Source organism: Thamnophis elegans, chromosome 16, assembly GCF_009769535.1.
Source record: "Thamnophis elegans isolate rThaEle1 chromosome 16, rThaEle1.pri, whole genome shotgun sequence".
NCBI classification, from domain to species: Eukaryota; Metazoa; Chordata; class Lepidosauria; order Squamata; family Colubridae; genus Thamnophis; species Thamnophis elegans.
The window spans coordinates 19,153,942-19,166,247 of record NC_045556.1 but is presented as its reverse complement, the minus strand read 5'-3'; the positions used below and the strand labels follow the sequence as shown (position 1 = coordinate 19,166,247).

At 42.0% G+C, this 12,306-nt stretch overlaps 1 protein-coding gene across 1 annotated transcript in view; it reads right to left on the bottom strand.

The window, feature by feature from the left end:
- MCTP2 (multiple C2 and transmembrane domain containing 2) overlaps window positions 1-12,306 on the bottom strand; it is a 158,202-nt gene that overhangs the window by 1,513 nt on the left and 144,383 nt on the right. The window contains exons 20-22 of the mRNA XM_032233653.1: window positions 10,976-11,085; window positions 5,506-5,615; window positions 960-1,057 (exon numbers count right to left, since the gene is read on the bottom strand). Of these exons, the coding sequence (XP_032089544.1) occupies window positions 960-1,057; window positions 5,506-5,615; window positions 10,976-11,085 (318 nt within the window). The remainder of the gene's footprint in view (window positions 1-959; window positions 1,058-5,505; window positions 5,616-10,975; window positions 11,086-12,306) is intronic.

The following is a 12,306-nucleotide window of genomic DNA, read 5'->3' as shown; positions in this document are numbered from 1 at the left end:
CCTGATGGGGCAGTTTCTGGTATATGCATGCCACCACAAAAATTCTCACCTTTAAAGAGTCGCTAAACACTGCTACTTCTTTGACAGGCGTACTTGGACAGTTTGAGTTTATTCAAACTGAAAATCAATTTTGTTCTCTGTGACCCCCATTGGCTTTAAAACCAACAGTGCCAAGCAAAGCTCTTCTATTTTATTTTCTTCCATTTGCAACAGGATTATTAAGCATAAACAACAGTCCTCGAATGTGTCTGCAGTCCTTCTGTGAAAGTTACTAATGACGTGAGCCACTGGCACTCATTTTCACATGCCTTTTCACTTCTCTAGCTTCCTCTCCTCCTCCCTTCCTCTCTCCTTTCTCTCTCTCTCTCCTCCCTCTCTTTGTTTCTTTCTTTCTCTCTCCCTCTTTCTCTCTCTCTCCCTTTCTCTCCTCCCTCTCTTTCTCTCTCTCTCTCTCTCCCTTCCTCTCTCCCCTTCATCGTTCTATTTCTCTTTCTCCTCTCTCTCACTCTGTCCAAAACCCCTAATAAATGCTAACTGACTGATACAGAAGGAATCCTATTAAAATCAGAGCAATCTTTGCTGGAATGTAAAATTGGGCAAATTTTCTCAACATCACTTTACCCACCTTTAAAAAAAAGAGTCCTTGTGTTTTGCTTATTTTTTAAAAAAAAGGGAGGGTAAATTCCTATAAGTTCTCATGAAAATACAAATCCAGGGGAAGCCTTTTTCCGAAATGCCCTTGGGCTTTTGAAAAAAAAAGAGAACTCTGTTTCGAGATTCAGAGGGCCTCCCCCCCCCCCCCCGCCCGCGCCTGCCTTTGCTCTTCTCACCCCTCCCGGTTAATGACCCCGTCCTGATGCTTGTGCACTGCTAGCCAACAACGGCCCTCCAGCATCACACCTGCTGCTCTCTGGCCTCGGCTCCACTTCTCTCTGCGGGAGACCCCATCCCATACTTACCCTCTGAACGTCAGATGGCACCCTGGAGAGGAAGTCCAGCAGCTCATTATTGTCAATGGCATAAGGATTCCTTAGCTTCTTGGTAAATTTATGTATGCCTGGAAAAAACAGAAGGGAAAAGGGTTTTTTGAAGAGGAGCGGAAAACACACACACACACACACACTCACTCACACATCCACAGCATGGAGCTGCCTGACATGCTCAGACAGGAAGGTGGGCGGGTGGCTGAATGAATTTCACAAGAATGAGTGTGAAAACACAGAGAAGCCGGACACATGTTGCTCTCACGTGGAATCGTGCACCAACATTTCTTCCTTGAAGAAACCAGTGGGAGGTTTATTACAGAAGTCAGCCAGCCGTTTCGCCTGCGGAATGAAAAATCCCATTGTTCGCACAAGGAGGGGCATGGGAAGGGAGAGCAAGCGGCCACCACCAGCGAGACGGCTAGCACATTTCTGAGGGGGGGGGGCGGAGAACCTGTCCGAACAAGATCTGGCAACTCTTGAGAGTCCCTCTTAAGACTTCTGCCTTTTACATAATACATAACATTGTCATCTTTGAATCCTCTCCACGTTATCGTTGCCTCTTCTTTATATCTCCTCCTTTCTAACTTCTGCTTCTATTGTCTAACCATTGGTAACAAATAAACTACATGTATACTATTACATAACCAGCATTACATTATATTGTTAAATACTTATATCGATTCGTCTTACCATCAATCCCCAAAAACGACTATTGGCTCTTCTGCTCTCCATACACTGTATTTATGTTATCCATCACTTTCTTCTACCTTTCTCCTCCTCCTCCCTACCTCCTTTCTTCCCTGTGTCGTCCTTCTCTTCTCTACTTCCCTTTCCTCTCTCTTTCTCCTCTCTCCCCTTTCCACTCCTTCTTTCTCTCCTCCTCTCCCCCCCCTGCCCTCTCTCCTATCCCTCTCTTTTTTTATTTTATTTTATTTTTTATTTTTTATTACACAGACAACAATGGGAAAGGGAGAAGATGGAAAAAAAAGGGGGGGGGGAAACCCATCTTCACATACAATATGTCGTTTGATCACAGGTGCATCCCTACTAAGTTTATACATCCCTTATCTCTCTGTTGTATATTTAATAAGCACCACAATAAGCTAGGGTTTAAAAAAACAAAAAAACAAAAAAACAAGAAAAAAAAGGGTGGGGGGAGGGGGGGAAGGCCAAAAAGGACAAAAAAAAAAAAAAAGTCCAAAAAGGGAAGAAAAAAAAAAAACATCATCACATGCAGCATGTCGTTTGGTTACGGTTGTTTTAACATCTACATCTTCAAATAATATTTACCATCTCAGATATTTCCTCTAATGTAACTAAAGGCCTCATTTTCCTTCTACAATATATATTCAGTTAACATTAGCATTGTTTTCCCCCAGAGCGTATACTTCTATTCATTGTTAACCTTGCATTTCATACCTTCAAACAGAGATCTTATTCCTTCATTGTTCAACAAGGCATCGCTGCCTATATATACCAGTTTTCATTTGTTCCCCTATTAGAATTGCCTTATCAGCAGCGAAATATCATTATAGTAAGTTCTTAACCTTATACATTATATCACCAGACCTTATATTAGTACTTCCTTATATCATTGTTGAATTATTTCACAGCATAATTATATCATCATTTACTTTTTCCAATTAAGGCATAAGTGTATCATTTTTCATTTCCAAAATTTTGTTTTTTTTCCCTTAGCCATTGATAAAACAAGTCCCATATCTTATAAAATTGTTCATCCTCTTGCTCTCTAATTTCAAATGTCAATCTCCTATCCCTCTCTTATTCCCTTACCTCTGTCCTCTACTCTGGTAGCGGAAATTTTGAGTAGTTTGGAGAACCAGCAACTGCCACCTCTGGCTGGCCCCAGAGTGGGGTGGGAATGGAGGTTTTGCACTATCCCCCCCTGCCAAGCCACGCCTACCAAGCCACGCCCACAGAACCGGTAGTAAAAAAAAAAATCACTGTCTTACTCAGCAATGGTCTCAATTGTGGTCCCAAGGCAAAGACTACCTGTATATTTTAAGTGAATCTGAAACATCCCTTGTACGGTTGGCTGAACAATCATCCACTTCTATGTCCTTTATCTGTGGCACTGTTCTTCTACCATCATCTGGAGATCCTTGAGGAAGGTATCCAAAAGGTGTTTTTTTTTCAAAAGGCAGCTGGACTTTGTTTTTCCTTGAAGATGTTTGGCTTCTCATCCAAGAAGCTTCTTCAGTTCTAATGTGAATGGTGGAGAACTGAAGCTTCTGAACTGAAGAAGCTTCTTGGATGAGAAGCGAAATTTCTTCAAGGAACAACAAGGTCTTCTTTCTTCTTCTTCTTCTTCTTCTTCTTCTTCTTCTTCTTCTTCTTCTTCTTCTTCTTCTTCTTCTTCTTCTTCTCCTTCTCCTTCTTCTCCTTCCTTCCTTCCTTCCTTCCTTCTTCCCTTATAATCCCTTGTGGGGTGCAGTCTGGGCAACTGAATGGAGCTGAGTGTTTACTGGCCAGGTGCCCTTCCTGTCGCCAATGCAGAGTTTTGTTCAGCAGATATATTCTCATTATGCCCAGAGAGAGAAATACCTGCTTCTACCTAGGATCAACTCACACCCTCTAGGCCACCGCACCACTCAAAAAATGTCCAGTTGCTATTTGAAAAAGTATCTTTGGGACAACCATGACCTGGATGACTGGGAGTCTCCATGGACACTGAGGAAATATCTTGAGAAATATCTGAGAAAAAGATTACCTAGTGCTCACTTTTACAGCATGTTTTAGAAGCAGCAAATAAATCCTTTCTGAATATTTCTACAGTATTATTCTGTTTTGGTCTGTTTTGCTTCATCGCTAATGTTGGAGCGGCCATGCTTGCCTTGCTTACATTAAGTATTAAATTCAATTACTGGTCTTGCTTGTATTAAACTGTTTTGCAATCTTTCCTAGGCTACATTGCAGGATACTCTGTGGCCAGCTACGATTTCAGCATCGCTGGAAATCTATGTAACTAAGCAGATTGTAAAAATTGTGACCAAATTGATTTTTTTTAAATTTTACTGCACAGATAAATGATTAAATACCTCCTAAGGGGTAATTATATTAACCAGAAATGTGCAAAGAGGCAATCTGGAATTGCCTGTGTAATTTTTGCCCTGGAATGAATCAATTAATATCTCAGAGATGGTGTGCACAATTTCGGCAGAACGGTGGCTAGTAGAAGAAATGACCAGAATATTAGAATTGCATGATTTTTTCTCTCTCTTTCTTTCTTTCTTTCTTTCTTTCTTTCTTTCTTTCTTTCTTTCCTTCTTTCTTTCTTTCTTTTGTCTATCTGCCTGCCTATCAACTTTCTCTTTCTATCATCTCTCTATCATCTCTCTATCTATATCTGTATCATATCTCTCTCTCTATATATATATATATATGTGTGTGTGTGTGTGTGTGTGTGTACGCACACACGCATGCATGCACACATATCTATCTATCTATCTATCTATCTATCTATCTATCTATCTATCTATCTATCTATCTATCTTACCTACCTACCTACCTATTATCTATCTATTATCTATCTATCTCTATCATCTATCTATCTATCTATCTATCTATCTATCTATCTATCTATCTATCTATCTCTCATCTATCTATCTATCTATCTATCTATCTATCTATCTATCTATCTATCTATCTATCTCTCATCTATCTATCTACCTATCTATCTATCATCTATCTATCTATCTATCTCTATTATCTATCTCTGTCATCTCTGTATCATATGTATGTATGTATGTATGTATGTATGATTTTTATCCCATCTTTATTACGTTATAAGTAAATCAAGGCAGTGAAGAGACGTAATATTGCTTCCTCCTACTGTCAGAACTGCCACCTCACTGCCAGTCTGCTATAAATCCTGGGGTTGGGGGCTGGAAAGGAGGGTGAGGGCTTGGGGGAAAGGGGAACTGAACTGTGAGAACCATCAAAGTCTTCAAGGTCATTTCTCTAGCAGAAGAATGACAAGACGTAGAGTGAGTGTTTCCAAAACATCTCTTTTAAAAATTCACTGGACAATGAGAGACAAAGCAATGAGAAGTGGGGGAAAATTTGGCAGGTGAACCCTTAGTTCAGGCTTTGCACTACTGTAATTCTATTTTATGACCTTTTGGGCCATTGTTGTTAAGGAAATCATTGCAATTCACTAATACACGGAGATCAGGTAAGCAAATCTAGCTTTCTCCCCATTGACTTTGCTGGGAAAGTCACGAACGGCACTCCCATGACCCCAGGACCCTGCAGTTGCTGTAAATACATACTGGTTGCCAAGAGCCCAGATTTTTGATCATGGGACTGTGGGGATGCTACAACAGTCATAAATGCAAGGACCGGTCATAAGTCTCTCTTTTTTCAGTGCTGCTGTATCTCTGAATGGTTGCTAAACAAATGATTGTAAGTCCAGGACTACAGGGATGTCTCCACATACTGTTATAGAAATGCATATAGTAGAATCCATGAAAGGAAATGGCATGAGGAATAGACTTACCCCATATTAAAACAAGGTACCGTAATGGTATGTAATACAGCACGATCATTGCTATCGTCAGCACCAAGCAAGCCAGAGCAGACAGGAAAGGGACAGTCCAGTTGAACGTACTGAAACCAACATGGAAAAATAAATGTTTATTCATTTTCTATTTATTATATTTCTTAGTGCCTAATAAACATCGTATTGTCTGGGTATTTAAATTGCTTAACAATATAGATTCAAGGCCAGATGCTGAAGAGGAAGCTCAAATACTTTAGCCACCTAATGAGAAGGAAGAAGGACTCCTTGGAGAAGAGCCTCATGCTGGGAACGATAGATTCCATTCTTACTCTCCACTCCCTTTTTTCCAACCATTGGTAAAATAAGTTCCGTGTTTGATAATATTCTGCGTCTTCTTTCTGTTTGATTTTCAAAGTAAGTCTATTCCTTTCTGCACAATCTAATATCTTCTTAACGATCTCTTCGTCTTGCAGTGTTTTCTTCATTTCTCCAATTTTGTGCAAAGATAATCCTCGCTGCTGCTAAGACATGTAATATTTTACATGTATGTAAAATACATACTTTCCTTATGATTTTTTGATATCAGCCCTAATAAAAACAGTTCAGGTTTGGAATCTACACTAAGCATGCCAGGGCCGAGAGAAAAGGAGCAGTCCAGTTGAACCGACTGAAACCAACGTGGAAAAAGATACCAGAGAAGTATTTAGTGATTTCAAGTACTTGCAATCATACTTTACTAATCCAATAGTGTGACTGACATCTTGCAGAATAGTATCTTGTATGTAGGAGAAAGCTAGAGTACTCTGGTGCAGGGTTGTCAAAATCAAGGGCCGGGGGCCGGATCCGGCCCAGGGGCTGCTTAGATCTGGCCCATGGGGCCACCCTGGAAACAGCAAAGGACCAGCCTCTGCCAGTAAAAACGGAGTTCGGGAGGGCTGCCGTCCTGAGCTCCGTTTTCACTGGCAGATGATTGCAGGAGGCTGTCGCAACCAAAAATGGAGTTCGGGAGGGCTGCAGGAGGCTTTCTCAAGCTCTGTTTTTGCTGGCAGAGGGTTGCAGGAGGCCGTTGCAGCTGAAAACAGAGCTCAGGAGCCCATTTTTGCTGGCAGAATGCTTGGGCTGTCACAGACGCTGACACAAGTGACGCCGAGCTGGCCACACCCATCCTGGTCATGTCCCCCTGAAGTCAAACACAACCCTGATGCAGCCCTCAATGAAATTGAGTTTGACATCCCTGCTCTAGTGCAACGGCCCTCAACATTTTGGGCACCAGGGACCGGTTCCGTGGAGAGAGTTTTTCCACAGACCAGAAGGGGCCTGGTTTCGTGTGCCTCCTGCATCCCATGGATAGGGCTTCGCTTGTTTGCATGGACCCCTTTCTGCCATGCTGCAGCCAGTTGCGGGTTCATGGACCGGGAGTTGGGAACCCCTACCTGGGAAATACTGTTTCAAGTGAACTGCACAAGAATAATTGTTATGGGAACTTGAGCATTCTTGTTCTTTGTCTGATTCAAAACTTCTAATCTACATTTTTCAGGGGTCAACAAATTTGGAGGCCCTTGATATCGTCTCATTTATAGATGCAATGGTGCTAGTCCTTCAACTCAATTATAATAGGACTTTGGCCAATTTAATGTTAAGTAAAAACATTTAATTTAGGCATTAAAGACTGTGTAATTAAGGATTGCAGATACAGTAGTCTCAAAGATGCTTTCCCAATAAGGCAACTCGACTTTCTTGTTTTTTTTCCCCCTTGGAAATGTTTTGCTTCTCGTCCAAAAAGCTTTTTCAGTGAATAAGCTTCTTGGATGAGAAATGTCTTCAGAGAAAGTTCAATTGCCTTTTGGAAAAGCACCTTTGAGACAACCATGACCTGGATGACTGAGAATCTCCATACACCCATGATGGCGAACTTATAGCACGCCACATTCTCTGGGCACGTGAGGCATTGCCCTGTCAGTGTGCATGCGCGCACTGGCCAGCTGACTTCAGTCTTCTTTTGAGGCCCTTTTTCACCCTCAAGAGCTTCCCTGAAGCCTCTGGAGTGTGAAAAACTGGCAAGCGAGTTTTTCGAGCAAACCAAAAGTTCCAGGTTGCTCGTAGGGTTGGGGTTTTTTTGCCCTCCGGAGCCTTCAGGAAAGCCTCCTGAAGGCTCCGGAGGGCTAAAATCGGCCCTACAAGCAAACCGGAAGTTCAGGAACATACTTCTGGGTTGCTCTTAGGGTCGTTTTTTGCCCTCCAGAGCCTTCAGGGAAGCTCCTGAAGCCTCCAGAGGGCCTCTGGCGGGCAGGGGAGGCTGTTTTCGCCCTCCCCAGGCTCCTATAAAGTCTTTAAAACCTGGGGAGGTTGAAAAAAGCACACCAAAAATGGAGGGGAGCACTGGTCGTGCTCACATGTGCCCTGGGGTCGTGCACATAGCATTATGGGTGTGGTACGCCCACACACGACCCCCCTGCACTCTCCCCACTTTTGGCACACGAGCCACAAAAGGTTCACCATCACTGCCATAGACATTATTGCACATCATTGGGAATCCACCATTCTTCTTGCCAAACAGTGAGAAGTCTTCATCTCTGGCTTCCATGTAGAGTGATTTTGACAGTTAATTGGGCCTGAGGGAAGATAGAAGGCTTTGTTTCCTTCCCCTCCAAGGTCATCCTTAAAAAAAAAAACACTAATGGAAATCAATGGACACATAGTTTTCCAACTATCTTCATATCTAAAGGATGCAAATGAGATCAAAGGAGATTATATCAATTCTGCTCCCGTCTAGTCAAACATATGGTCAAAGAGTTGAGTATATCTGCTCCCAATTCTTCACCCATCTCTACATGTTATGAATTGTTTTGCTCTTCAGAGCAGCTGTGTGAATTGCACTCAGTCTTTGGGGGTCAAGCAGACATCCCATGGCTCTTGATCAGAAGTAGGTCAGCTTCATCTTTCTGTCCTTTACAAGACACTAAGGAATAACTCAGTTGGGTCATGAACAATGCTTTCTCTTAATTGATGGAGGTTTTTTAATATTTATTTTAATGAATAGAAGAAATCATGCATCTCTCGGCGTCAATGGAGACCTTCCCATTTAAATTAGAGTGAGGGTGAACCCAGGCCAATTAATATATGAAATGTATTTTTAAATCCTTGGAGTCCGATAGAAGCAAGCTATTAAGAAGGCTCTTTGATACCAAGGGTTATGCTGATGGAAATGCTTGTGTAAACCATTGTGACACTTGTTCAAACTACCCCAGCGGACTTCCCGTCCTCCTCCTTCGTCCACAGCAACATTACAATTGAGACACAATTGGATTCTTGAGGCATTAGGCAGGCAACCATATTCATGTCCCACTGGGATCTTAAGGGATCATTGTCACCCAGCTGAATGCCAGAAGGAAGTCATCCAACGTTCACAATCTCATTGCCATCCAGCTGCACATAGAACAGTGCTCTGTTGAGACTCAAAAGCCATTCTTACGTATTCCCGGGCAGCTGGGACAGATGTGGCACAATCGCAACACATAGGTTTCTGGTATTTTTAGACCCCACGCGGCTGCGCTTTGAAAGAGGGGAACTGTTGACAAGGCTCCATTTGTGAGCACGTGGGAGGGTTTGGAAGAGGGAGAAGAAAACAGGGTCACTATGCCAGGAAGCTCTGTCCTCTTTGCTTCGTGGGGCCTATTCTCTACTCTTCTCTGTTGGGCCGGAAAAGAGCCTGAAATTTTCAGATGAAACTAAACAAGGGTAGACCTGTCCAATGTAGGAATAGCAGACTGCTTGATGATCGACAAAAAAGGTTGGGTGGAAAACAAATGGAATAGAAGTCCAATCGAAAAACAAATTTGGTGGCAAAGAAGAAGAATTTAAATGGAATTTATGATTTTACTTATTCAGTTGTTAAGTCATATCCAATTCTTTGTGACCCCATGGGCCATAGCACACCAGGTCCTCCTGTCCTTCACTGTCTCCTGGAGTTTGCCCAAATTCATGGTCATTGGGTTGATGACACTATCTAACCATCTCATCCTCTGCAATCCCCTTCTCCTTCTGCCTTCCATCTTTCCCAACATCAGGGTCTTCTCCAAGGAGTCCTCTCCTCTTATCTGGTGGCCAAAGTATCTGAGCTTCAGCTGTAGGATCTGTCCTTCCAAATAACTGTCAAGGTTGATTTCTCTAGGACTGATTGATTTTATAACAAATGATAGGTGGCTGGATCTTAGAAGCTTTTAGAAGCTGTGTTGATTTCTTTCAGCATTATGCAGCCAAGAAATCTTAGGCACACTGATAAAGGGGTGAACTGAGGAAGGAGATCATTTGGACAAATGAGAGCTGGGATCTCCAACTCAGCAGAAGATTTAATGTCTCAGTTGATCCAGCTTGTTTTGAAATAATCTCCTAAAGCCATTAAAATTAAATTGTGGGAAGGAATTGTACAGGTTAAGCTTGTGTGATGTGGCACCCTTGCTCTGAAAAGACCAGCATTGTTTCATTTGACACATGGGGAAATATGACTTTTTGTTGCATGAAGAGAAATTCACTTGTATGAATCTTGGATTTGTAATGCAGAGTTCAGAACTCATACAGATTTATCTCTTTCCTTCCTTTCTTTCCTCCCTCCTTCCTTTCTTTTCTCACTCCCTCCTTCTTTCCCCATCCCTCTCCTTCCTTTCCCATCCCTCTCTTTTCTTTCCACTTTTCCTTCCTTTCTTCCTTTCCCATCCCTCTCCTTTCCTTCCACTTTTCTTTCCTTCCTTCCTTTCCCATACTGCCCACCCACTTTCCTTTTCCTTCCTTCCTTCCTTCCCTCCCTCCTTCCTTCCCCATTCCTCTCCTTTCCTTCCCCTTTTCCTTCCTTCCTTCCTTTCCTTTCCTATCCCTCCCACCCAATTCCCTTTTCCTTCTTTCCTTCTTTCCTTCCTGTCTTTCCTCCCTCCCTCCTTCCCCATTCATCTTTCCTTTCTTCCTTTCCCATTCTACCCACCCACTTTCCTTTTCCTTCCTTTCTTCCTTCCTTCCTTCCTCCCTTCCCTCCCTTCTTCCCTATTCCTCTCCTTTCCTTCCCCTTTTCCTTCATTCCTTCTTTCCCATCCTTCCCACCCACTTCCCTTTTCCTTCCTTCCTTCCTTCCTTCCTTCCTTCCTTCCTTCCTTCCTTCCTTCCTTCCTAGGGCTGGGAGAAAGTGACTGGCCCAAGGACATCAAGCTGGCTTTATATTAACATGGAACTAGAATTCCCGATTTCTGGTCCTCCATAAATTTTCAATCATAATTAAATGTGTAAGAAATTCAGAAAGAAGAATTCTATGATGATAGATTATCATCACTGAGTTGACATTCAGTTGAAGGAAACAACCTTTATTCCATTCTGCATTGGCTTTCAGAAATTTCCAGTTAAAGGGGTTTTTTTTTCCCAATTGTTTCCAGCCATGGTGTTCAGAGGTTTTTCAGAGCATGGGAACAAAACTTTGACTTACTTTTTTATCCTTTCTGCAAAAGATGCTATTTCCTCCAAAAGTGTTTGGACTGTTATAACAATGTCTTGGACCATGTGAATTCTTTCTATTAAGCCCTTTTTTTCAGACTCCTGCGAGGAGAGAGGAAAGAGAAGAAAAAGAAGGGGAAAATGTATTTATTTCCTTTTTTAAAAAGTAGCCTAGACAATAAAAGGTTATAAGAGAGGTTATCAGAAGTAACAGCATTCAGGATAGTTACATTTCAGATCCATTTGTCTTCTTATTGCTGTATTGTGGTTTGGAAAACAGTCGTGTTTTTTCCAAATTACTAAACCTTTTTTTTTTTACAATTTACAAACCAGCAAACAAACAACCAGGTGCATTTCTTGCTCCAGCATTCTGTGAACATTTCAATCAAACCAGCTAGAATTTTTTTTTTTAAAAAAAAACAGGACTGCTTAGGAAAGAAGATGACAAAAAAGCAAAAAGAAAGCCAGCACAGCACCTAAAACTAACTGTAATTCCTTGCCAATCATACCACTAACTGAATTATTTCTTCGTGAACTACACATTCAGACAATATAGGAAAAGGGGGCGACAACTCTTTTTATAAATGAAGATCCCCAAAACTTGTGATGTGGCTCCCAAAGGTGCTTTTTCAAGAGGCAACTGGACTGTCTGGTTTTTCTTTGAAGATGTTTCTTTGAAGAAAGCTGAAGAAGCTTCTTGGATGAGAAGCGAAATGTCTTCAAAGAAAAAGACAGTTGCCTCTTGAAAAAGCACCTTTGGGACAACCATGACCTGGATGAATGAGAACCTCCATAGACATAGTATGAGAGCTACTATGCATCCAAGTTTAAATGGATTTTTGTTGTTCAATTGACAAGTCCAGCTCTTTGTGATCCCATGGGCCATAGCACACCAGGTCCTCCTGTCCTCCTGGAGTTTGCCCAAATTCACGTTCATTGTGTTGATGACACTATCTAACCGTCTCATCCTCTGCTGTCCCCTTCTCCTTCTGCCTTCCATCTTTCCCAACATTGAGGTCTTTTCCAAGGAGTCCTCTTTCCTCATCTGGTGGCCAAAGTATCTGATCCTACCTTATCTTCATACCTTATGAATTTTGTACTCAAGATAATTATGAAAAGGGAGATGACCAGCAGGTCTCAAAAGATGCTTACACTTTTCTGTCTGCTCATGTTTCTTTTCTACACACACACACACACACACACACACACACACACACACACACACCGCCCATCCCCAAAGTACTAAAAGTTTGAGGTCAAGGACTAGTCAGACGTGTCAACTTGTAGTGTTACTCAGAACAACATAATTATGATCAATCAGAA